The sequence below is a fragment of the Athene noctua genome, chromosome 1 (assembly GCF_965140245.1).
Source record: "Athene noctua chromosome 1, bAthNoc1.hap1.1, whole genome shotgun sequence".
NCBI lineage: Eukaryota > Metazoa > Chordata > Aves > Strigiformes > Strigidae > Athene > Athene noctua.
Window position 1 is genome coordinate 95,784,412 of NC_134037.1, and position 27,503 is coordinate 95,811,914.

A 27,503-nucleotide genomic window follows, 5' to 3' on the forward strand; every position below is an offset into this window, starting at 1 on the left:
CTAATTTAGAAAGGGTAAACCAAAGTGAGGTTTGCCTTACCTGAAACATGTCAGAGATGGAGTGCTGAAACCTCTTGCTGGAATTTGTAGGCGGATATCTAACAATGATGGGATGCTACACCAAGCTGAAAAGTTGAATATGATTGCCCATTTTTGGAATGGCATAATGTTCTCCAAACATCTGGAGGAGACACCCCCCCTCAACTATCTGCAAATTGCTGAGTGCAATGGAACCTAAATCTTGGTTGATATCTGCATAAAGGAAAATGCTGTAAGTTTTTATGAAAAATATACATAAAAAGACTCCTCCATTGAGCTCACTCAGACTGGAAAGATCCATTTCTTCTCTGGGAAGAATCAGGTCTACCAGGCCTCCTGAGAGTGCAACCAGAATGTTAACAGAAATGGTTTGGAGGGAGTGGCAGGCTGTGGACTATGAGGAGGAGGAGGAGGATGGCTTGACGTTGAAATGCAGAATCACAGAATGGTTGAGGTTGGAAAGGACCTCTGGAAGCCAACTGGTCAGACCCCCCTACTCGAGTAGGGTTACCTAGAGACAGTTGCCCAGGACTGTATCAAGACAGCTTTTGAGTATCTCCAAGGATGGAGACTCCACCACCTCTCTGGGCAACCTGTGCCCAGTGCTCAGTCATCCTTATAGCGAAAAAATGTTTCCTGCTGTTTAGGAAGAACCTTCTGTGCTTCAGTTTGTGCTCGTTGTCTCTTGTCCTGTCACAGGGCACCACTGAAAAGAGCCTTGTGCCATCCTCTTTACACTTCCCACACGGATGTTTATATACATTGATGAGATCTCCCTGAGCCTTCTCTTCTCTAGGCTAAAGAGTCCCAGCAATACACCAAGCTGGGATATCAGTTGTACAATATCATACCAATTGTAAGATAAAATCTCATCAGCCAACTACTGTAAGAAAAAAAAAAAAAAGACATCCTGGATTTTTTTGACTCTGACACCATCATGGAAAAAAGGCTTTTTTGTTCTAGTCTAAAATATTGTAGTCAACTATTAAAAACTGTGCAGTTCTGAGCAGTGTGTACTATGTTGCTGTAACATCTTATTACATATTTCTGGACATGTCTCTCCCCAAGGGGTAAACATCTCTTTTGGACTAGCTGAAAGAGCCAGCATGAGAAACACTGAGACTGAAGCCAGGACTCGTCTTAGGAGTAGAGGAGCTAGAGAGAGGCCTATTTTCTTGCTTTAAGGGATTGATTTCCTGGGAAACTGTATAAAGGTCAGAAGCACATTATGCTCTATGTGATTGTGAAAAAGCCTCTGGACACTGATGTTACATAAATATTTACAACTATCATTACTAACCAAACCTGTTTTCAGCCCCTGCTGCTCCCAAGGAAGAAAAGAGGATAATAGGGAAGAATAGACTTGTGATGAACAATAGCAGTGAAAGTCTGAACTGAAATCACTAATAGAAACCGCACTCTTATTAAAAAAAAAAAAGAAGCATCTGTAATTTTCCAATGCAGATTACAGAAGACTGCAAGTTAGCTGTGACAAGAATAATAACAGCACCATGCTTTTGTTTTTTTTTATTTTACCCTTGAGCAGATAACCTTTCATATTTTGGTAGACTAGACACATCAGTGATGATGTTTTTGTGATGTTGCAAAACTCCACTTTCTTCTTATCCCTTTGGGAACAAATTTATCCATTTCATTTAACCACAACACAGCTTTATAAAGAACAGAAAGACTAGAGGCACAGCAGTTTGTGGGGACTGAGATGCAATAGTATCTATTGTTTGTATCAACAGCTAGCTGAGGAACTGTCAATAAAGGGATATTCTTAAGTGACAACATGCTAATTTGGCATCAGAGAACTCACACATAGATAGTATTTGACTCATTTTTTAAGGTGATCCAGGACCTAAGCAGGCAACTTGTAGCTCTGGAGTTGCATGTGGCTTGCAAGCAGCTGAGAGGTGCCTCCTGTAAAGCCTGCTGTATCAGTTAGTGGCAGGACTCTGTTGGTGCGAGCTGCTGGGTAATACAACAGCACAGCTCAGAAGGAAGTGAATCAGCAAGGATTGCTGGGATAGATATGAGTCACCTTGAGACTCAGCCACATGCTTAGGTTTGTGGCTGAACCCTGACATACAGTGGAAGCACTGAGATCTGTGAAGAATTACTGTTTTTTCCTTTTTCAGGACTACTAGAGTTCCTCTTCCTTTTAGTTCTCAGAAGCACATATTAGCTGTCCTAAAGCATGCGACTGTTTGCACTTGAGTGGGACCAGGGTGCCCAAACCTCTAATGCACTTTTGAAAGCCTCATCCATAAGCTACAAATACATGGAAATATGAATTAGATGTGATTAATATAATAGACATTCAAAACAAAAAGAAGCAGCTCTTCTCATAAAAGAGCAGAATTGGTAGAAACCCCCAGAGCCTGTGACATTTCAAGCTAAAGTTGAAATAGATTTAACATAGTCATTCCCATGCTTTGACAGAAGAAACTCCTACTACCGTCTGTGCACCCATATTTTACAATACAGTTATATTTACTAAGGTTTGTACCTGAAAGAAGGTGCAAAGGATACACATAAAAGGGTATCACATTTTGTGCTGCTGAACTGTGATTCACTTAGCTTTAAAGAAATACACTTTGGTCTTACTGCAGGCTAGCCCATTATGAACATTAGTAAAACCTACATTGTGTATCCATCAATGAAAATAAACAAGACAAACCAGAAGAAATAGAAAATTTTATAGTAAAGGGTGTTAAAAGAAATTACCCAATGTTCAAAAAATTTGAAATGTATTTATTCTGCATCAGTTTCCCCAACTATGACCTGAGATTTCTACTACTTCCCTTTATCTCTGCTGCCCACTGAAATGGTATTTAAGAGAACATTTATTATGATGGAGTTAGCAAAAGGCTGATGACAGAAGGCTGACAGCCTAAATTCCTTTCCTGCATTTTTTCCTGTGAACAGTTCCACTACATATTAGACTGGCCTACTCTTGAAATACTGTTTTTATGATACATGCTCCAGAACTTGTGTTCCTGAAGACTGTAAACTTTTCACTCACTGCATTTCTGTGAATCCATCTATGGATATTTCTAATTCCTGAGTCTCATACTCCCAACAGACTGTTTTCGGTCTTTTCTCCACCCTCCATGTGGAATTTTGGTCCAAAGTAGAAGCTGAAGGTTCACCCAAATGCTTTGTTCTTGTTCACTTACTACTAATGTCAAGTTTTCAAAGTCAATGCTCTAGGATGCAAGTAGCACAACAGCAATAAGGAAATGAGAAGGTTCAATACGGGTGTATAAGTGGCAGCAGGAGTCAAACTCTGTTGGGCCTTTATAAATGGCATAATTTATGAAGATTTGAGAATTTAATGGAATTAAAAAACCAGTTATGTTTCATGATTGACACAAAGGCCAAATAAGCAAGTCTGGCATTTCACAGATCAAAAGGTAGTTGTGCTTATAGAAAAGATGTTAGCTACAACAGATGTCATTTCTGCCATAAAAAGTTCATCAGAATAGCATCTCTTTGATCAAGTTGAAGATACATCAGTCTGTTTCTTGATTAAAGTAGGCCTTGTTAACACTGGTCACAGGATAATGTTGGAACTACTGGCACTTAAAACTGTCTCTAGTCTTCATTTTCTGGCTTCCAAGATGTGACAAAATAAAAATCTATCCAGATGAACTGTCACATTTTGCTGATGACATTTGGTCTACATAATACTTTACAAAGGATGAGCCTACATAAGTTCTGGAATAAGGAATAGCCTAACTAACTACTCTGTTTTTATTATTAGAACTCTGACATAGAAATTTAAAAAATTGAATGATCTGTTTCTATTAGGCACTTCTACAAGCTTTGCCTCTTTCTCATCCATCTACTAATGATCAGAGAGCAAAAAGCATGTTACTGCCTTTGGCAAACAGAAGCATATAGGTGATGGAGCACATTTGCAGTGACTGCCAGGTGGCTTTAAACAGCACTTTTTATTAAGTCTTTTAGCAACATGTAATTTCTTTCCTGCATTAAATGGCACTTGCTTTTCTAGTTGTTTTATTTGCAAAATACCATACATACAGTTAGAGGCTACAAGAGCATTTCAAGCTCACTAAGTAAGCTTGTACCCCATGTGAATGTCATGGCAGCTCCATTCCCATATTCTTAAGTGGTACATCTCTGGTACACTGAAACCTGAGAGACACCAAGGGTATGCTTATTCCCTAGAGTGCTTCTGTAGGAGCTGTGTAGGTGTGAGATTCATCTGGTCCTTTTGTTTTTGTGTCTTTGTCATTGCAGATCTCCACATCATGAAGTCCTGTCATACTATTTTTGTTGCCATCCATTAAGTCTTCTGCCATCTCTGTGCTCTTCTTGTTGCACTGACAGAAGTCACTGGAGCTCTCTAGAAAGTTGATGCAAAATTTGATAATAAGTGCTAGCCATGCCATCCCAAAGAGGATCCACAGAGAGATTACATTCTTGTACCAGCCTGGATAGGTGCGGTCTGGGTTCATCCCTACAAGAGAATCACCCAAAACATTTCTAGATTGGGTTGAGAGTATCTTAAAGGAGACATTATATATACAGCAAAGACAGTAGAAATATAACCTGTTATTAGTGATTTCTATATAAAACACAAGTATGCCATTTACTTAGCATGTGAACAGATGTTGTCATGAAACATACTTGCTTGCATGTCAGCAACAGCCTAGAACTCTCTAGGAACTGTAAAGAGTACCCATAAGAAATAAAAATAAATCTCAAGTTATATTTATGCTGGAGTGAAATTATTCACATTTAAGCATCGTTTCATTTCTCCACTTACCACTCTGCACCACAGTATTACATTAGTATGTAACTGGGGTTTCCCATAGGCAGAGGTAGTCTTTCTGTCTCCCAGAGATTCAAGGGCGCATGTGTTTCTATAATCAATTTGTTTTTAATAAGAAAGTGTTTATCAAAAAGGTGTGTCCTGTGTTTCAGCAAATGCATCGGGCATGGGTCCAAACGCATTTCCTCTGGCAAAGGGTTCTGGCAACAAAAACCAGGCTGTGCCTGGTGCCTGACAGTCTACACCTAAGTGACTTAAGCTGCCTTTTAGAAAGTAGTTGTCTGGGGTTTTGAAGTGGTCACTGTCTGTTAATGGTGATGCAGAGTAGCATCTGCATAAAACTAATTGCTGCCAAGGCACTGGAGCACACCAAGTGCACTGTCAGCAAATGCTGTGATTAAAGACATGGCACTCCAGTCTGGTGGTGTAGTCATTCGAGGCACAGATGACCTGAATGCTGGAAGATTACTCATTGGCTGGGAAATGATTTCTTTCCACAGGTGGCATTGCTATCTCAGAAATCATGTCTTGTCCAATCTGTCAAATGCCTACCACAATGTATTTATCATCAGGTGTTTGGATTGCTAGTGGTGTAAAACTGCCAGGTTGGGAGTTTCATATGCCACACATTTGGTTTTGATGTTTAGCAGGTGAAAACAACAAAGTGTGAACTACTCACCAATCACATAATCTCCAAACCCTATAGTACTGAGGGTAATGAAGGAATAGTAGAAGCCTTCTTCATAAGACCAGCCTTCTTTGTCAAAGAATAACAAGGGAGGTAGCAGGAGGAATAATAACAAGCCAGTTACCAGCGCACAGGTCTTAATCAGGAGGAAAGCTTTTTTCTGGTAAAACAGGAAAAAAAAACAAACAGACTGTCACAGGAGAGGTATCTGGGAAAGCCCTGCTCAGTTTCTGGTTGAAGATGATGCTGGACTCCATAAAAACCATACAAACATTCAGGACATTCTACTAGAATAAATGGTGTAGCGCTCTCAGTCAACATGAAATGGGCCATCACCTTCATGAGTCCTAAATTGACACCAATTTAAAGCCTATTCCACAAGTGTTCCCACATAACTTACACATGCAATTCTAACTATGACTGATGATAAACAAACCAGATATTCTAGGACTGTGCACTGCTCTAAGGCTCTGGCACTTCTGTTTCTGTAGAGGAAGCCATTCATCACAGAAGTTCCCCCAATTAATAAACAACCTTATCTGACACCTCGTAGGGCTGTCAAACTAAATTTATTTGCTTCCAGTTATTCCTATTATTGCGTTTTTGGCCGGTAGGCAGACTTTTGACAGCTAGGCAGACTGTTCTTGTTAGTCAGGGGATCCCAAATAGCAGACAATGCCCCTTCTGTCTTTTCCTTCCTGAACTTGAAGGTAAGGCATACCTGTCCACATTGCTTACCTGCCAGTGAAACACCTCTTCTAGGCGATGGGCACAATGCTGAACCCCCAACAGCATCAGCTGCCCAATTTCATTCAGGAGTACAAGGTTCAAGGGGATCCCAAAGAGCGCAAACAAGATGCAGAAAATTCGACCAGCCGCAGTGCTGGGGCTCAGGTTCCCATAGCCTAGGCAGGGAAGGAATAGAGTGTTAAATCTGAAGTATTCTCTGCTTGCCCTCTTTCCCTGGAGGGGTGAACCTCCATCTTCTACAAAAGTTAGACAAGAAGGTCACTGCTCTAAGAGGACCTTTTTTTATAAATAACTAAGTTACATCCATTGTTTGTCATATCCTATTGTAGGCTGGAAAATAACATTCTTTCCCTGCCAATTTTGTTTAGTTCCTTTTCAATTTACCAATGAATTTCCTCTCCCATACGCACTGTCCTGGCTGGGATCTGACGTAAATTCAAAACTTCCATTTAGTTCAGTTTTTGTAAGCATTGTTGGCATAGGGTTTGCTGGTAAGTGATCCTGCGTGGCTGTCAGATGGTCTCTGAATCACAACAATAGTGTTTTAATTATAACAACTTTTTTCTACCTTTGTCCCACAGGACTAGTGAACTTAACACAGCCTCCTTGGTTATACTCCTCTTTTGTGCCACAAGTACCAAATACAACTTAAGCTTAAATTGTCAAAATGTTTCCTAGAGTCAGTAAACCCAGAGAAATTATGCTTAACCTGAGTAAAATATTTCCATTTCACACCTTAATTGTTTGAAATTTTGTTTTTTTCTTCGAATCATATGAACTGGTCTAATAAAAGGTACTGACATGCAAGCACAGCCTTGCTTACCTTAGACCATCAACATCACTGCTGCAATAATTGTCTTTATTCCTCACACTCTCTTTTAAAAATGTCATATATTTGCAGACTTGCACTTCTGTAATTTCAAGTGTTTTATGCCACAGGGAAGCCAGATTTAACTTTGTCTTATTCCATAGGATGCTTTTTAAGACAGAGGAAGGACTATCACATAACAAGCATTTCAGCAGTGACTTAGCCAGTCAGCAACCTATGGCCTTGACTACATTTCAAAGTCACCCCCACTCATTACAGATTTGTGTATGTCCATATACAAGTTGTACACAACCTGGCAAAGCTTATCTTTTTACCACAAATAATACTATCTCCCCCCAGCAACACACAGGTGTTGGCACAGTGCAAGCCTAGAGGTGCTCCTACCATTAATGACTTGCTACCATGCTTGTAGGTGGTACAGCCCCAGGGCAAGCAAGCAGTCCCCAAGAGGGAGAGGTCCAAGGGCTGGGCTCTGTATGTAAGACAAGTGAGAGTGTAAACATCTAAGGTTGACCAGATGGAGTCCCGTTCCTTTGCTAACCTCTGTCCCACACCAGCTGCAGTAAGGACTGACCAACTACATAAAGGTATGTGACTGAGCTTGGAATATCTACATGTTCTGTGCCAAGTTTTGCACTGACAAAAGTCTCTTGCCATGGACAGCTCTGCAAACAGTTAACTGTGCACATGCACTGGCAAACTACCCCCAGAAAAAAGGTCTGTCAGCAAACTATTTCACAGTTTGTATACAGGCTATCTTTTAATCTCATTCCTACTCCCCCAAATTCAACATTTGACTATCTGGAATACCTTCCCTTCAATAATTTTAGGCTTGAGTGATTTGTGAGCCACTGGGTTTAATGTATGTGGTAACACATAATATACCTCTGAAGCAATGGCCCCAGCAGCCAGGCCTTGGGAGGGGGCAGAGCATCCCCCGGAAAGAATGGGATACTGTTACATAACTAGAGGTTGTTTTGAAATACAGTCAAACAAAGGGGCTAAATTAAGACTGTACAGCAGCCTTAATTCCAGTGTTATGTTCTTCACTTATGAACAACTCCACAGTGTTTACACACTTTCTCACCCCCCCTCACCAAGTAATGTCAGCTTTTACCTTTTCTAGACTAACAGGTGGGATAAACGAGAGATATGCAGGCAAGTACATCTAAATAGCAGATGACCCCATCTAAATGAACTTAAGGGATATGTGCCTGGCGTGATCTTTTTTCACATCGGCTGTGACACATTTCAATGGATTGGTTCCAGTTTTTCTCTTTTATGGAATCTGGGTGTTTTGCAGGCTGGTTGGACCCAGGAGAAATTGCTGGGGGCATTTACTGCAAGGCTGGAGCCTGAACATGAGTCATGTTTATGGCCAGCCATTCCCAAGGTTTTTTGGGGTGATGGTTTTTTTTTTTTTTTTCCTTTTTTCTCTTCCATATCAAGTTTAAAAAGACTGTGTTATAGCTTGCAGAGTTCTTTTTACCATAGCCTTCCAGGTTATCCAGTATCTGAAGAAAAACATCAGATGAGAAAGAAAGGTTCGTGATCTCAGAGGTCACTGTGTGAAACACAGGAGCCTTCAGGATTTTGGGGACCCCACATAGTGCTGACTGAAGAGCATTTAAGGTTAAGCTGTACATTACATTTAATTTAGAGCAGCAAATTCAATGTCTACAGTAAACTCAGAAGACCAAACACCAGATCTGCTTTGCATATGATTTCTCTGGCTCCCCTTTCCCTTGGGCTCAGCAGCTCAAAACAATTTCCTGAAGACTTGGTTGAGTAGCTGCTGTAAATATGCCAAAAAGCCATGTCCCATTAGCTTTTTATAAAGGATACAGTTTGATCAAACAGCATGGGAGACTTCAGATTATGCAAAGTGGCCAGCAATTTACATCTGGCTGATGACACACCCTTGACTTTGGACTAGACAAGTAGATGCCAACCTAGTTGTATATAAGCCTCAATTGTTGTAAAACTCAAGTGTGAATGGGTAAATGGGACTTACCTTCTTCAGTAAATGCAATGAGGGTATCTGGCGTCTTAAACCAATGTGAGCTGTACATTAGAAGATTAGAACCAAGTTCAAAGACTAAAACTACACTGGCAGGTGCATCACATCCTTCATGAGCCTGCTACTGGGATGTCACCTGGTGCCTGCCTGCCCTAGGATACACTGAGGGATACTCACTAAAAACTACTGAGGTCAAAGTGTAAGCATTTTCACTGAAGCAGCTGCATTAAATGACTGCATAGCTTCTCTCATTTTGAAATAAAGTACAATGGAACTGAATCTTCCTTAGAAGCAGCAGATTAAGAGCAGTTTTATTTCTAAGTGTTCACAACCACACACTTTAACTCGTGCTACTGTTACACATATTAAGCAAATCCCGTTTTGCTTTCCTGCTTACCCATTACATTCCTGTACTTAAGGGATTCAGAGGCTCTGCAGGCTTGCTAAGAGACTGATGTGTGATTAACAGATTGTTAATAAAAGATCTCTTAATTCGCAAGACAATATGTTACTTGCAGTGCCCCCAGTTCAGCTGAGGCAACTGTGACTTCCTGCTAGTCACAATGGGAGGTTTGTTTGATTTCCATTCTCACTGCCTAGACATAAGATTATTTTAAGCAAAAAGTGCTTAGAATGAAAAAATATGTCTTTTATAGGCTGAAAAACATCTGCAATTTCACCAAATAATTTCAGCTGTGGGAAAAAACAGAATGAGATTTTTAAAAAGCTGGAAGAAGAGTCACTTCTCTAACCAGTAACTTTAACAGTGGTTTGAGCATTCAAATATGGTTTTGGAGAGATTTGGTTTAATTCTTTCTCCTACCTGAGTGGATACAAGCCATCACTTCTCACAGGAATGACCTAATCCCAAATTTACAGAATGTTCTTGTTGATAGTATAGTATTTTGCTTTGAACACCCAGATACTCGGCGAAGCCTGGGAGCCAGGTGTCTCTAGGCGAGACACACAAGTGTCAGATCCACAAGGACACTGGGCAGTTCAGTGAGGGGTACCAGTGGCAGAATTTCTTTATTTTGCATTATATATTTAAATACTCTGAGAAAGGTGCTCTACTTGGCAGTTGGGGTGATCTCCAGTGAGCCACAATCCTGTTTCTCAGGCATAGGAGGAAATTGCACACTGGTCTCCTACACCCTCAGGGAGTGCTCAAACCACAGAGCTGCTCCTCCAAAACTTTTCAAAATATCTAAACTTTTCTTTCCCTTGTGCTCTTTACAAGTAACCTGAATGTTTTAATCTGGGCTAAAATGAAAAGTTTGTCATGAATTCAAATGTTGTACTGAGAAAAAATTAAAATACTCAAATCCAGTTTAGATGGAAAAGGCATCTTCTTATAATTCATCAGACAAAGTGGGAAAAAACCCCAAACAAACCTATTACTTACACAGCCTTAAGATAAATTTATCTGGGTCCTGAAAATATAAGCAGGGTCCCAGCTTAGCTGGAAGGCATCCCTGATAAAGCCCTCAGTAACCCAATCTGACCTCATAGCTGACCACTTTAAACAGATTGCACTAGAGACCTTCTGAGGTACCAGGAAATCTGAATTATCCTACAAACCTTACAACCATCAGGATTTTCAAAGGTCTTTTGGTACCACCCACATTCAACTGTACATCAGCAAGTCTGGGGTTCCTGTTCTCCTTCATATTTTTGAATGTCTCTGCAAGCACTAGCTACACAAAACGAATGTACTTGGCTTCTCAACCTTCCTGTGAGATTTCACATTATACCCACCAAGTCTGCTCTAAGTGCAGGAACATTTGTCAGCTGGACACAGCCATCGAGCTTTGAACACCTGACATGAGAAGGCAGTTATTCTCAATTCATCCATCCATGGAGGATGACTTTAAGGCCTACCAATTGCAGTAGAGACATAAACAGTCCCAGTACTTGCACTGGCATCTCAGTTTTATGATTAGAACAAACCAAAACACTAAACAATTTTATTCTGAAAGCTAGTGGTGGCAGAATAATAGGAACTGTGTCTTATATAGGGAAGCTCATTAGAACCCTGACAGGTTGAACCAGAGTGTGTGTGGGAAGTGCCCGTCACTATTCATTTTAGCTGGTGCTGTGATGAAGTAGAGACCAATAACTACGGCTAGTAGGCTGAAAAACATGTTTGAACAGAGTTATTTAACAGTTTTAGCCCTATGAAGTTCCAGGCAACAGAAATTCGCTGCATGCTCCTTCAGTGAAGGCTAGAAAAATGCTTGGGAAGAATACTGTAGTTAAATTTGTACTGTGTACACACTGGAAACTATACAGTGGGCTAAGTCTCAACAGGACAAGATGGCACAGTCAGGAAGGCAGACCAAATCCGCCAGTGCTTGAGACAGCTGAGAGGATGGTGCTGCAAGTGCTATCTGCAAATCTGCCAGTGACCTCCCACAAACCATTGTGCCTCATCCCACTCAGCCAAGCCTGTAGAGCAGCTCTGACAGCTGCCACAGGGCAGGGAAAGATCAATGCATCAAAGGTGTGGGGCTCTTCAGCCTAGAACTCCCCTAAGCAAACCTGAGGTTCACAGAGCATTCAAGTGTTCAAGTGGCCCTAGGTTAGTATTCCATGTTTTAACTGCCTCAAGACATCAAGTTGCTTTAACTGGATTTCCCAAGGGATCATCAGCCAGCAATGGGCAGAAGCCAGGACTTCACAGCCCTGAAATGACCGTTTTTTTTTCCCCTCCATACAAAACATCTGTGGCACAGTAAATGTCTGTGACAGCGTAGTAAATACCGCACTTCACTCAATAGCCTGCTCCTTGCCTCTTTGCTACCCCCCAACCCTTTAGGGGATTGCTGTTAGGAGGTATTATACTGTGCTAACCAGAGAAGGGAAGGACAGGGAAGGTCTTCCCCTTCCTTTCTTCACTATGAGATGGTTTACTTACCCTATTTTTATGTTTAAAGAAGGGCTTTTGAAATGAATGCAAATGAGTACTTAGCTTTGCCACCAGAAAATGCCACCAGAAAATGGTAAGGCAGCACTAGGTAATAGCATCTACCCACCCAAGATAAAGGGGGATGTTCAGGCTAGAGAGAAAAATACTGTTCCTTCTACTCTCAGGCTAGCACAGACAACCTCAGTCTCATCACAAATCCTTTCCCTAGCACCTTATCTGAAATTACACCGCCCTGTGGTCGTTTGACTTCAGGAACTTTCATCTTGTGCCCCACTCTGAACTTGCTTTGATCTCTGCCCTGTTAGTCCAAACTAACTAGGAGGAGAGTAAACACAGAAAGGAGAGACACTGTCTCAGCAAGTGATAAAGATGTCCAAGAGATAAAACCAGCAGCAAGTTAGATTCTCTTTCTTTAATCACGTTTAGTACTACAGCTCTAAAGGAACTCTGAAGATGGTTCAAGGCATTGAAGAGAGTTACTATGGAAACATGTGCAGAAAAAGGGATCACATACAAGACCTGGGATGACATGACATGTAAAGAGACAGCAGCGAAGAAAGCACAGAAGTGTAACAGTGGGGAAGAGGGAATCAGCAGGCGGCCATGGCTGCCCATCCCACATGATCAAAAGTTATAAATGTAGTTCAATTCAAATTATGAGATTGGCCAAAAACTACATAGGCTTGGGGCACTTCTTTAAACAACAGATTTTCGTTCATACACATCTGTTTTTTAAACCTTTGGGATTAAGGTACCAAGTGTTTCAAGCCTGCAGGTTAGAACTTTGCTTTGCTTTTTAAGAAAAATTTGCATACTGCTTTTTATCACTAGTGGAAATAGATGAGGCTCTCATTTAAATGAAAGAGGAGTACAGCACAGAAGATGCTGAAAGAGGAGACATGGGGTTTCAAACTGTGTCAGTGGGGAAAGAACCTCACGCTCCTCAGTTAGTGTTAACAGGGAACGAAGCTAACATCCCTTCCATATCCCAGTGAGAGAGTATTCTGGTAAGGACCTGAGAAACACACCAAGCCTTCTGAAGAGGATTAAAGCACCTAAAGCAGAAAACAAGCTGACAGAATGGAAAGAGCATCTCAAAAGAAAAGCGATGAAGGTAAAAGCGATAATGGCTTTGGTAGTGCTGTTTGAGAAGACTAAGGAAGAAATAGCTGATGCAAAAGCCAAAGACATTACATTGCATAAGAGGCCAGCAAGGCATGAGCAGCATTAGTTGCAGGGAAAGAATATGGAAGAGACAAACAGGACAAAGAAGGACTTGCAACAGCCTGAACATGGAGTAGAGTCCACCCAGATTCTTCATCAAAATCTTTATGTAATACCCCTAAATTCCTGAGAATCTTTCTTCTGTTACCATTTTAACTCTATCCTTTCTTAACTCCTTTGCCAGAATGCCTTATTTTGTAACTCCTATACATTTATCTCGTGAAGCTGAACCCACTTTCAATGGTTCCATACACACAGCCTGGGATAAGTAATTCCTTGCCACATAAAGACACGAAAACCTCAACAACGTTTTGAAAACTTTCTCAAAAAACCTTTTCAATGGGGTCATTTACCCCAGAGCCATGCCTTGTACATAAAACTTCCTACTGTGAATCACTTCTCTGAACTTCACTAAGTTCTTTGGAAAGGACCTTGTGTTTTACTTGACATAATCAGTTATCCTTCTCCGTCATGCAGTGATGTCTGAGTCAATGAGGCTGCCCCAGCCACTATCTCAAGAACTTGAGTAAAGAGGATGGGTAACAGACTCAAGATGAGGCTCTGTGAGGCCATCTGTATTTTCCTCTCCTACAACATACTGTTATCAACAGAGAGCTAAGACACTAACTTGTATGCAGTTAAAAATTTAACTTGAAAAAGCAAAATCAAGGACCCAGTTGTCTGAAGTTCTCTGCATAGAGGTGACTTGTACAGCATTCTCAACTCCACAGTTGAAAAGTCATGAACAAGTCCCTAGAGTCATAGTGTCACCTTTAAAACTATGAGATAGAGCTGTAATATTCGATTTTTTTTTTATTTGTGCCCTGATAACAAGTCATTCCCCCACCCTCAGCCATCAGGGCAAGGCATTTATTGAAAGAAAAAAGGAAAAAGTACCTTAGCCTTTCACAGAATAACAACCAGAAACGTTTAGTCGAGATCTCTGCCAGTATCACAGAACCCCCTTATAATTTAACATGACAAATATGATTCTTCTTGAATATCGTTAACTTGAATTGGTTGTGGTAAAAAAGGGTCACTAACAGCTTAGAAACTGGTCCGGATTAACTGCTGAGGCAAGCAAAGCAGCTCCGAGCAGATGCTGCTTTGTACCAAAGGCTGTAAGGAACTGCCCAGGCTTTACACTGGAAACCTGTGCAGCCCTGTCTCATGAGCCGCCACTGCCATCATCTGGTACAACTCATACCTAGTAATACAAACACAAACGTAGTTCCCAACCAGAGCAAAACATGTGCAAAAGAGAAGGGCAGAAAGATATACTTAATCACAGGAAGGTGACACCCCTTCCCTGGCAAAAAAAACCCCTCTACCTCCCTGAGCTCTTGTTTGGGGGTTTAATGTTCTGAAGTCAACGTATCTTCAGTAATCACCAGAAAAATCAAAAGAACGCTTCACCTGGGTGAATAATAAAGGAATCCTCACTCTAAAAATGTACTTGAAATTGAAGAGATCTGACACAAATCAGGAGACTCATGAGGATTTTTTCTGATATTCAACAACCATCTCTCCACATACTCTTCCCGCCATGGTTGTTATAAAACTAGGTCACAGAGTATGAAAAAGACATCAGGGCAAGTTGTTAACAGTTTTAGGGACTGGGGATATGCACTGACAATAATTAATAGCATCTGCCTTCAGTGACACTGTACCCAAGTACTTTTTATTGTGTCCATTCTCACCCCCACCACTTATTTCCATCATTCATTCATGGCTTTGCATTACTCATTTGCTGAAACCTGACTCAACTGAAATGTTTCATTTATCCAGCTATCTGACTTTCACTTAAACAAGCAGGTCCTCATCCAGTACAGGCAGTAATAAGGAGGAATAATTCATACATAGAGCCTTAAAAAATTCAACAGCCAATATTAAGAGTTTTTCAAAACCATTCTTTCTCCTTGTGACAGGAAAAGCTCATTTCAATGCACAATTCACCTCAGATCTGTCAGAGGACACCAGGCTTGGGAAAGTACAGGTAGTGCAGCACCATGAAGTTCAGGTTGCAAAAGCTCTGTAACTTAGTAGGGATACGTACTGAGCTAATTATCACTATTTCAGTAGAGATCATTACTGCGTTGGCACTGACAAAGCATTTATAGAGCTAGATTCATGGGTGTTTAATCTATTGCATGATACAGACAGGCTACATGAAGTCCCATAGGGCTGGAGCAGCATCTGATGGTACAGGTCCTCATCCCTGCTCCTTTCCTGCCTAGGCAGCCCTGCAAGCAGGCAACTCTTACCAATGGTTGTTATTGCAGAGATGGAGAAGAAGAAAGACCCACTGAAGTCCCATCTGCCCAGGCTAGTGCTGTTTCCCTGGAGCGTTATGCCACTCTTGTAGGCTTGAATTATACCCTGCAAAGAGACAATAAAGTGAGATCCCACAAACCCCCTTATGGCAAATTGATGCAACTGGCATTTCCAGTGCTGTCTTGTAAAGTCAAACTACAACTACTTCTGACTCTGCTCTGTTGCTTCCCCTTTAATAGAGAATATCCTGTACCTTAGACAAAGAGCTGAGAGGTCAGAAAAGCCAGAAGCCAGCATATTGGTTCTATGGAAAGGGCACCTACAGAATAAAATAAAGTTGCACATGCACATGGCAGATCACACAGGTAAATGTGGAAGAGATGCAAGATGTGGAAGAGGGCAAGAACTACCTTAGAGAAAGCCTACTCAGATAGTTAAGACTGCCTTGTGATATATTCATTATGGAAATAAAGTGTTTCCAGATGGGATATTCTGATGGCAGAAGTCCCAGAGCAGCAAATACATATACACATGTAACTGATACAGAAGCCTTGACTATACTGGGGAAGAATGTACATGGTATGCTGCAGGAGATGAAGACAGCACAGGATAGCAATTCTACTAGTATTGGGCAGTATATCCCCAGAAAAGGACTATAAATATGAATAAATGTATTAGATTAGCATTATACCCAATTCTGTTCGATCCACCGGGGAAAGACTAGGAAGTCACTATACTGAAGTAGGCAGAGTTGTGCCAAAATAAGGCATCAGGCATCTTAACAGTGCCCATATCTTACTATATTTTCTCATGCCAATAAAGTTAGTGACATTGAACTGAGTTGTGTCCAAAACATTAATCACAGTACACTAAACATTTCACACCCACTGACCAAGAATCTTTGAGAGCTTATTATCCTGGAATGCAAATTGTAGCCAGGAATACATAAAATTCATCACCTCTGAGAAACTCATGCAGACACAAAATAATACTGTCTCTATCCTAACAATAAGGCTGCTGATGAAGCTTTCGCCACTGATAAAAGGAATCACTCAGGTTTGATTTGCATCAGTTGTTGGTTGCTTGATGGATGTATAAATTAAAGAACTTTGTAAAACCTACACTTCAAGCCTGCAAAGCAAGGAAGTTTTATCCCATTTTACTGATGTAACATGCTGCAAGTGATTTATATAATATTATACAGGGCTGTGAATTAAAAACTGTTTCCAGAGACCCAAGCAGTGGCTTAACTACAAGGACCATTATCTCTTCTCTCCAGAGCTACTAGTTCTCACACTAAGAGCAAGGAGCAACTCAGAGATGAACACATTTTTCCAAGTTAGAAACACTCTTTGATAGTCACGTTATCTTTGTTTACTCATAACTCAAGGCAATTTAAACCATTCAGGGTCACATTATAATCTACTGAAGCCTGACAACATGCTCTTCTCTGCACAAGACGGAGCAGACCCCTTGGTCTGAAAAGGGCTAAGGACCAGATGCTGTATTGTATTACATTATGCTTCCTTCTGTGGATTGTTGACATGAATTGGGGCAACTCAAAGAAATAATTAGTATGCAGCATAAGTGACACGAAAGAATCAAGCACCTGCCCGCCCACCCACCCCCTCCCCCCCCAAAAAAAAGGAGAGAGAAAAGGTTGTAACAGGAAGCCTCCAGCGGGATTCATTTTGAAGAGTTGCGTGTAATCCCCCCCACCTTCTTCCAGGACTGATATCTGCACTGAGGTCTGTCAGGTTGCATAAGATGCAGGCTCTGACCCTTCTCTGTTCTTGATCTCTGACAGTACTTGACCTCAGGTTTAAGAAGTGTAAGAATTTCTGCAGCCAGTGGCCTAGTTAGGAACCACAGTCCCCATGAATATAAAAAAACTCCCAAGCTAAACCATATGACAAGGGAGACACTGAAAATTTATACAGATGACCTGTATTTTTCCCCTTCCAGAAACTAGTGGTTAAATTTGAAAATTAAAAGCTTGTTATTCTCTCAAACTTTCCCTACATAGCCTGTGATCTCTGCAGTACTAAATAGTGTTGCACACATATACACCTGCTGGAACAGCAACAGTCCAGCTTTCAGATAAATTTACTATCAGCTTGATCAGAAACTCAAAAAACCTACACATGCAGCATGTTTGTTGTCTGTTCTCCTGCCTGATGTCCTGCTGACACAAGCTCAGCAGTTGACAACATTACATAGAACATCAAGTTTTTAAAGCCAGAAACACTTAAGAACCAGAGAGGATTGTAAGAAACTGGCTGAATCAGCCCAAAGAAATAGAAATGTCTTCATGCAGGAAGGGGAAATAAGCAGCCTGCACAAGACATTATGTGAGAAGCAGGCAGTAGTAACCAAGTGATCAAACGTTCAATTTCACATCATTGTAGCACTTCTGCGTGGTTTAGGACCAAGAGACTGAGCAGTTGTGAGCACCCATGCTAGCTTTGCAGTGATTTAGAACTGCACAGCCTCTCAGTCTAAACCTTCCCTAAGGTGATGCTACAGGCAGCAAGTACAGCATTTGTCTTGAGTCTGCAGATAGGCTAAAGTATTTGCACTAAATGGAATGATGATCCTGCACTCATCTCAATGGGAAGGAATGGTACTGTGTAACTATTACATGGAGCTTGCAATGTGCCAGCTGTTTTCTGTTTCTGTGACTGAAGCACTTAGTAGTGTGGGTAGGTCTTCAACAGCCTTCAGCAGTAAGCCTCTGGCTAAGCATTTCCTTGTTAAATCTGGTTATTAAACATCCAGATAACATTATTAATCATCAGGCTCCCTGCCCTGTCACAGCCCTATATGGGGACCACTGAATACTCATGCAAATCAAAGCCACTGGAATAAACAGACACTGCCAGGAGAAATGTCAAGTTCATTACTGTTAGGAAGAAAAAGCCACTGATGCCATCCTTAAAAGGGAGGATTCATAGCAAGTGGTGATAAGGATATCAGCTTTCATTTTTGTTTCGTTTTATTATAAACCAACTTTGACACAGCAACAATGACAGAAAATTAAAGATTGATTCTTCTGAGAACAGTGGAACTAATGGAGCTTGCCTTCCTACCGATGTGCCCATAGAGGTGGATTCATGAAAGAGAAATCCATAGATAGCCATTAATACACAAAAATTACTTCTGACAAAAAAAGTCATTGGATTGCAAACTCCTGAAGGCTGAGGGCACATTCAGGAAGATACCAGCATATACTTGCCCTAATTTAGTATATTCCTCTAGACTTCTGCTTTTGACTAGTGCTCTTTTTCATAGAAAAATAGTAGTTTATAATTTTTGATGGAACACAGCAAAAACCCAGCTTATAAACACTCTAAAAGAACATTTTAATTTTCCCCGCTTTTTCCATTGGAAAGGCACTGATATGTCTCTGCTGATGATTTAAAAAAACCCACCCAACATTAAGCATATTTTGGCCTGTGGGTTCAAAATTAGTCTAAAGAGGAACTGAATCATACACATTGGGCCACATCTGCTTGGCTCCCTTAGCCTGCCCTTGAGAACCAAGCACTATTGTGTTTTGCTTTACACTGATTTTGAGGTGAAATCCTAGGGTGTTTCCTTTTTCTCTTCATTAGAGTACTCATTTACACAGTGTCTGCTCCAACACTGAACTAATTAAAAGGCACCTAGCAGTAGCAGCATCTCAAATCCAGTGTTCAAAAGCAAGTATCTGACTGGTCTAAGACCCCAGTCAATATCACCAACTGCTCACACACAACAGATCTTGAAATCACAGAGCTTGGGCTTGACATTTTGGGAACTTGAAAGGTCATGTGTGCAACTCAAAAGAACAGGAAGGAAACAGGTGGGTGGTTAGAATAATCAGAAACAGAACTCAGTTCCACTTTGGTTTCTATTGACAGACAAGCTACTCAAAAAAAGAAATTTCTGCACTTATGTTCCACCCCCTAAAATGATAACAATTTAGAGCTCACAGCAACTACTACATCTTAGCTGACAATGTTTATATCATTTTAACGATAAAAGTTTCTATGGAAACTATTGTAACTGCTATAGAATTTATAAATTAGGATATTTTAGATTCTTAGGGCTTCACAAGTCAATGAAAATTTGCAGACTGCCACATTTCCTCATCAAGTGGGCTGTTCTATCTCTTGATAACACCATACAAAGCTTACTTGCATGGTCAAATATTGTCATACCCGGTGATTAAAAAAACCAGCATGGCTTCCATTCAAAGTAGTCTATGTAAATGTAGATGTCTCTCCAGTTACCTCTGTGATAAAACATGTCTCAGAATACCCAAATGGGGCCTGCAGCTCTGTTTTTCTCAACCATAAACTCTGAAGTTTCAGTTCAAAACATCATAAGCTAATACTTACAAATGCATACCTTACATTGGATCATTATATCTCAGTACAAATCAAGGCCTGGTTTGGTTCATCCTTCTGCAGGGAATTCTCTCCTTTAATTCAAGCTCACTGGTAACTACATGAAGAAGCTGTGGATTTTTGCTGAGTCCCTTATATAACATATCTCTGACAAACTTGTTTTAGAACACCAATACCCCTTTCCTTCCTGTTTCTTCTGTCAATTAGAATAATCCTTGCTGGTTCTTCTTACAGGAGCATCAAAACACAACATTGTCTCAGTTTCCTTATTGGAGTTAAAAAAAAAAAAAAATTAAAAAAATCACTACTTCTGCCTAACTGCCTTTTAGCCCTTCACAGCTCCCAGGCTGCACTTCAAATGACAGATAATGAGTGCCTCATCTATCCTGGAAAAGCCTCACCAACCTATACAGCTTTGGCCAACAAACCCAATGTAGTTACAAACATACTATCAAAAATTAAGCCACATCATTGAATTACACTCTCAAAAGATCTTTTGTTCATATTGCCTAGTTTTTTTAACAAAAAAAAACCACCAACACAAGAAGAGGAACGAGGTTGCTGATTCTACCAGACACCCACTTAAGTATCAAGAAGCTTAAGGTAGAGTCAGCCCACAGACTTCAGCTCCCTCTTGACATTTGAGAGTTACATCTTTTTCTTCTCTGCAAAATGTAGGTTTATACTTTTCTTTTTGCTGTGGAGTCACTCTATCCTTCAGCTGTACCGTAAGTCTCTCATTTACCACATGTGCTGTGTTATCAGTTCTGGGCAACTCCCAGGTTTCCCAACTTACACGCAGCACATGTGGGCCCCTCCACCAGCAGTCTGTGGCTGCAGCACAGCTTCTGATCACCAAGTGCTGCAGAAAGGAGAAACATTATTTACTCTGACCTCCTTAACAACAACTAAAAATGTTGTCTTTCACCTCTGCACAAAGTCACAACTGCATGTGACTAAGGTACAGCTTTCAAAAAAGGCATTTAAGATCAGCAATTAGGAATGAATGCATGTGTATATGTAAACTGAGACACTACTATCTTTACAACACTATGCTTCTCTTTCCTTCTCTAATCTTTACAGTAAGAAAATACCTCCCCCCTCACCCCCCAACAACAGCAAGACAAAGTGTAAAGGGGAAAAACTGAAGCACTGGAGGATTATGACCCTACCAAGGATCTCCATAAGAATTTCTGACTCTCAAGCTCAAAATTTCTTATTTCTGGGGGAAAAAAAAATAAATAAAATAAGACAAATCACTTCCCCCCCACCCCCGAGAAAGGAGTCATACAAATGACCCTTTTATAAACCACAGCTCCAGTCACTGCCATTGCCCTGCTGCTTCTGAACAATAGGCATTTTGGCCAGAGTTCACAGTAATCTTGAGATACCTTTGCAGGGAAAAGCAGTATTTCCTAATTGTATTTGAAAGCAGTTCTTAAGGAAGGCAGAGCAGCATGTGAACGGACTGGGATAAGAAACTTCATTCCCAAGTTTAGTTGAAGTTTACATGTTCATATAGGAAAAAAAAAAAAAAAACCCACACATTTTTTGCAGGGAGTACAGGCTCTCCTGAAAATTGTTTACCTCATTTCAGACATTTCCTCTCTTCACTTTTCCAATATATCAAGGAGGGAAAGGAGGTGTTCCCAAGGCACCAAACTACCATTTAGATTAATAAGAAAATATAAACTTTGTGCCCTGGAAATTCTGTGCAATGTTGATATATAAGCATTCATTTACATCTCACAGACTACCAGCTGTAAATCAGAAGAAAACGGTTAATATTAACCTTGTCTCAGATTGCAAGAACGAAGGTCAATTAACTTCAAAATAATTAAAAAATACGTTATGAATCACACCTTTCCCAGCCACAAACTCTGATCCCCTATCCTTGCCTGGAATGGAAATTTATCTGAATTCTGTCCAAAAGAACAGACACAAGGTGCATTATGAATTCAATGGAATTCAGCTGGTTTTTTTAACTTCATGTCACTTGAATAACCCAAGACCTGATCGAATAATTACACACACACCACACACACACACACACCCCCCACCCCCCCACTTGCTAATATAATTGGTACTAGTTCCTCTAAACTAAATGAACCCTACCAGTAAAAGCACTTTGACTTTGCAGCTGGGTCTCCACTTCCTAGAATTCAACTAGACTTACTCTGCAACAGAAAAGGAGCAAGAGATGTAATAAAGCACAGTAATGCTGCAGCCCGTGCTACCCTAAACCACTAGTACTTTTTCTGAAAATTAAGCTTTTAATCTGTGGCATGATTCATAGGACAACACATTGCTGAACTCCAGTTGCTTCCCAAACTCCAATGATACAAGTAACTTGAGAGCTGGACTGCCACAGAAGTAAGTAGGGTGTGTTGAAAGGAACCGCCTGTAAGATCTACAGAACAGAGCACAGAAGGTTGCATTGCATCTTCCTTATAACTACCAGAGAAAGAACTTCAATTTTACTTTTCTTTTAGTTGTGTTTCAAAAGGATAGAATGTGATGAACAAGTACACCTAAGAGTAACCCACAGCTTGAAAACTGATAAGAATTACCATCTCTCTTTTAAGAAGGCACCCTCCTGGTCTTTAGATATCCACTGCTAGTAGTGTCTCAAACCTTCCTGATTGGACAGGTTGAGACAGTTACCAGTTAATTCCAGCTTGCTACACTTTTTACTGACTAGCTGTAACAGAGTGTGGTAATATCGAAAGCAGCAGAGATATATAGATATAATAGGTTCCTGTGCTTGCCCTGCCTCCTTCTCTTTTCAAGCACAGGTACTAGACAGTATGTTACTGACCAGAAGTCCTAGGAGTGAGTCAACTAACCAGAAACAACACTTCATTAGTAGGTCTTCTCCTTGCCTTCCAAAAAGTCCAAAAATATAGTGCTAGCCCGTTCCCTTACAGAGTATTATGTCCCTATTGTTTTATAGAATACTTTTTTTTTAACAACTTCTGTCAAAGGTATACTATAATAGGATATTATAAGTACAGAATACACACTCTTGGTAAATTACCCACTGTCCTTTTTAATTAATAGGTCTGGAGAAGAACAAACTGGCTATAACTTAACCAAACTAGTAGTACATTTTGATATGAAGGAAATTAGGGTTAATCCTCTGTAATTGTTCTGTTTCATCTGTGACAAGCCAATGGATATTTGACTAAAGTGGGTTGTCATTGCTCCACAATACCAAGAGCCAATGCTGTTCCTTAAAGTCCCTTATAACCAACAGGTGATCCCTGATGCTCACCCCCTTAGTAGTCAGTCACTCACTGCTGCATCATCTATGGGCAAGATAATTTTAGTAAACTGTATTTGCAGGGTTGTATTTCCTGACAGCTGGCACAAATCTCTGCTGGTTCAGTGTCAGTGCAAGCCAAAGTATTGATGAGGATCTTTCAGTCACATGGGATCTCGATGCTCTTGTAAACATGAACTACAACTCTGTGTAGCTCTAGCTGTTGACTCTAGAGATAACAGTATCTATATCCACCTGCAGGCTTTTAGTTTATGGCCTGCCCTTTAGAATTCTAATGTCTTTTTCACCACACCTTAAATCTTGCTAGAAAAAAAAAAAAGTATTATTTATTTCATTTAGCCCACCTTTCATTTTATCCTTCCCAGTTTATTTAAGTAACCAGGTTTAAATAGCATTATACATTTACAATAATAGAAAGTGGATAGAAAAATACAATAAATAGAGGAAAGAGCTATATTAGGAAAATACTTATACAACAAAGAAGTTTATAGCAAAAACCAAAGGTATCATGAAAAGGATGTCATGGTAACAGCCTAACATAAAAAATGCACTGTTCCAAGTCCAGCCATATGGCCAATCATCTGACTAAAGAGACACTGAAAAGTACAGCAGCTATAGCTACACTGGTGCCTGTAACCACTGAAGATGATGCAAGAAAATGAGTGAGTTTGGAGGAGAGCTCAGCTGGACCAGAGCTATAGATACACTCACCCTAGGCAGTAAAATCAAGCAATTTATGCACTACATCACGCTGGGTAGTGTGTCTAGGTGCCCCCCTTCCCCAAAAGGTCAGAGAGGGTTTCAGCTCTAAGAGATATGCCAATACAGAAAGTGCCCTCTGTGGGTTCAGCCTCACTCTCAGGACACTTCAATCTGGAACCAGCATAATTTTTGCCTGGACAGAGATTCTTAGGAACTTTTTTCCCCAGCTGAGCGAGCCCAGCTACTGTTCTTCACTGTACTGAGAGTGTATCACCTGAAACCTGCCTTATCACTGCATCTACTTTCATCTTCTGCAACTCTTATCATTGAGAGCTTCCTTTGATGTGACTTCACTGCCAGTAATTCTGGCATGTGAAGGCCACCACCATATTTATAATTAAAAATGCAGATATTGCCCTCTTTGTATGTTGCTTAATGGCTCTCAAGGGACTGTTTGCTCTTCATCTTTTTCCTGGTGAACACATGTTCATGTCACAGACTGTATACAATGTCAGAAAGACAGCCTAGGGTTAGATGGGTCAACAAAACCAAACTTACGTCTTCCTGGAGCAGATGGTACTGGATGCACAACAGAGGGATATGTGACCAGAGTACCTCTGTTGTCCCCCATACTGTCCTTGTTCTAAGCTTAAGTAATGAAAGCCAAGAAAAACATGTATCAGTCTTCCCCATATACATACACACATATATGTATGTAATAAACACATGAGCATGTATTTTTTTGCTTGCTTATACATAAAGCATTCACACCTGCTAACACTGTCTCTCCTGCCATTCAGTTTTTGTTTGTTGGTCTGCTATTTCCACCTCCCTCTAACTTTTCTTAACTAGAAAATTACTTCTTCCCTCAAAACGATCTGAGCCACAGAAATTACTGAATGAGAGTTCACCGGTCTATCTACCACAGCATGGCCTGTTTGCCTTTGCTTTTCCTCCAGTCCATCCTCACACCATGCTCTCCTGCCAGCTCCTCAAAGCAGAAGCTGTCTACTTTTCTCCACCTGTGCAAGGGCTGGAACAGTGGATTTCCACTGCCAGGTGGTAACTAGGAACTAAGCGATAAACAGGTTGTAAAATTATGTTTGTATACTGCTTAGCAAACTGGGATTTTATTCCATATTGGCCCCTATACACTTAAAATAAACAGAGTTTAGAATTATCTAGGATGAAAGAGCTGTAAGAAAACAATGACGACTTGCCAGTAATGTCAAAGCAATTAAAATTCACACACTGCTTTATGTTTTCACAAACACTCTTCGTATGTCTGTCTTAATTAGCAAATAATCAACTGTGTAACTAGAATATAAGTTTGTTATCTGAAGAGGGTCAGTGATGACACTGCCTGATAAACTATGTGCAATTTACTGCAATAACAATTTGCTGCACAGAAAAACATCTCGTTTGAGCACACTTGCAGTATCCAAGCAATTGCTACAGGAAATTAGAAAAGAGTGTAGGAAAGAAGTAATCCTGGGGTTTATCTAATGATCACCGTGAAAGTTATTAAAAATAACACACAAAGCCATTCAAACTCAGACTATGGTTTCTCAAAGCATAAAGGCATGCACAGACACTCCATAAAATGAAACAAAACCTCTTTGTAACTTCCTCACCTAGGGCCTGCTCAGGTCACACAGCATACTATAACAGTGTCTGGTCTAAAAGGATTTGGACGGCTGTCCTATTCCTTTGACTACTAGAAAGTGTCAAGGATAAGTAGAGGTGACCCTACAGTAAAACAAGCCATCAGAATAACATTAGAAATATCCTTCTACCTACTCAGTTGTGATCATCATCATGATCCCTCCACTATACCACCTCATTACTGTCATTCAAGTGAAATCCTTCCAACCGCTGGGCAAGGGCCCTGCCTAGCACTCACTGTTTGATAGACTAGGGCTGAATGAATCTCAGCTCTGACCTGGCTTTTTGAAGTGCTACACTGGTCTTCTCTGATGTATTTCTCACTTCCCTCTGATTATTTATATTCCATAGCTAGCACAGTACACAGCACACACTATAAATAATAAGAGTAGATACCACAGCAGCTTACAAGGGTCCAAATTCATATCATATCTTTAATGTACTATTGACTGCCACAGAAAATTTACTATTTGGAACATCAAGGGATGAGAGCCTGACATAGGTTATCAGCAAAATTTTGTCTGCCAGGGCCTTGCTGAAACTCCTGAAGAGACTATCTATATGTTTTCCTGTGTTTTTATCTCTGTTGGAAAAAAAAAAAAGGAAAAGCTTATCCATGTCCCTTTTGGGTCCTCTGAACTCTGGTGGACAACTACGATGGTTTCAGCCACCGTGAAACACCGCTTTTACAAAAAAAAAAAAAAAAGCCACAAGTTTTCTTTGCTAGGCAACATCTATTTGAGGCAGATGGACCAAAGCAAGCAGCAGATACTCAACCACCAGCACCTGCTGAACTAGACTGGTTTGGGTAAATAAACAAGTCACTTCAGTATTGCAGGTTTTCCTTTTTCCAACAAAAATTGAGCAAGGAGAGAACCCATTTATCCCGCTTTGCTCATATCTGTATCATAAAATGCATCTGTTTGTACTTTAATAAGATTTATATTTTGCAATCATCCTGCAAATATCCTCAGGAAGGTTTTTAAAGATCTCTTAAGTGGCATGACCAGGATTTTCTATCTCCCTTTAAATAACAAGCAGAAAACTGAGAAACTTTGACACTAGTATAAATACCAGTTAAACCTACCAGGACAGAAAACGTTAGTTCTCCGTTAGAATTAACCACTTGCAAGAGGTCACAGACTGTGTATTTTTAATGAGTTCAATAGCAAACACAGCCACCTGCAATTAAACCCAGGTAATTAGCACACAATGGGAAACTGCCAGGACGCGTCGCTTGAGAACTCGGGAACGCCAGCACTTGTGGGAAGAGAGCTGAGAACGAGAGAAACTTTCTCAGCGGGAAGAGGCTGCAGCCGAACTCCTCCGTGCCAGCCTCAGCAAAGCCCAAGCCTAAGGAAAGGCCAAGCCTGCGCCGAGGCGCAGAGTTCCTGCTCCGCGGAACCTGCCCGCCGAGCCGAAAGCTTTTTCCCCGCCTTGGGCAGCATTACGTGTGCGGGTAGAGATAAAAAAATACCAAAACCAAACTTTTTTTTCTAAATTACTTGCAGGCAGGAGGCGAGGCTGCTGCCGTTACACCACCCCCCCCACACACACACCCACACCCACACACTCCAGGAGGAGGCAGCGCCGGTCCCCGCGCAGCCCGGCGCATCGCTGCGCTGGCAGGGGTGGGGGGGCGAGGCGGGCCCTGCAGCCCCCCGGGCTCACCTGGATGAGCCGCTGCAGGGCGGGCGGCTGCAGGCAGGTGTGGTTGGCGAGCAGCTCCCAGTGCTGCTGGAGGAGCTGCTGGGCCGCCTGCACCTCGGCCGGCCGCTCCAGCGCCTGCAGCACGCCGGCGCCCAGCCCCACATAGCCCACGTAGGCCACCAGCAGCGCCGGCACCCCCCAGCGCCGCCGCCGCTGCTGCTGCTGCTGCTGCTGCTGCCGCGCCGTCACCAT

General features: G+C 41.1%; 1 protein-coding gene across 1 annotated transcript; it reads right to left on the reverse strand.

Annotated features, from left to right (window-relative positions):
• Positions 1-4,004: 4,004 nt before the first annotated feature.
• KCNK17 (potassium two pore domain channel subfamily K member 17) lies at positions 4,005-27,503 on the reverse strand. Its single transcript, XM_074925851.1, has 5 exons — positions 27,273-27,503; positions 15,551-15,665; positions 6,273-6,439; positions 5,526-5,694; positions 4,005-4,531 (listed from the first exon to the last, which is right to left on the reverse strand). Exons 1-5 carry the CDS (start codon positions 27,501-27,503, stop codon positions 4,236-4,238), a joined length of 978 nt encoding a protein of 325 aa, XP_074781952.1. The 3' UTR covers positions 4,005-4,235.

What these genes read in the sequence shown, in the direction of transcription:
- KCNK17 (XM_074925851.1), bottom strand. Translation starts at nt 27,503, where the DNA reads ATGGTGACGGCGCGGCAGCAGCAGCAGCAGCAGCAGCAGCGGCGGCGG. An exon ending in CTCTGCAATAACAACCATTG is followed by an intron (nt 6,440 to 15,550) that starts GTAAGAGTTGCC and finishes TTCCCTGCCTAG; the next exon opens with GCTATGGGAACCTGAGCCCC. An exon ending in AAGAGGTGTTTCACTGGCAG is followed by an intron (nt 5,695 to 6,272) that starts GTAAGCAATGTG and finishes CTGTTTTACCAG; the next exon opens with AAAAAAGCTTTCCTCCTGAT.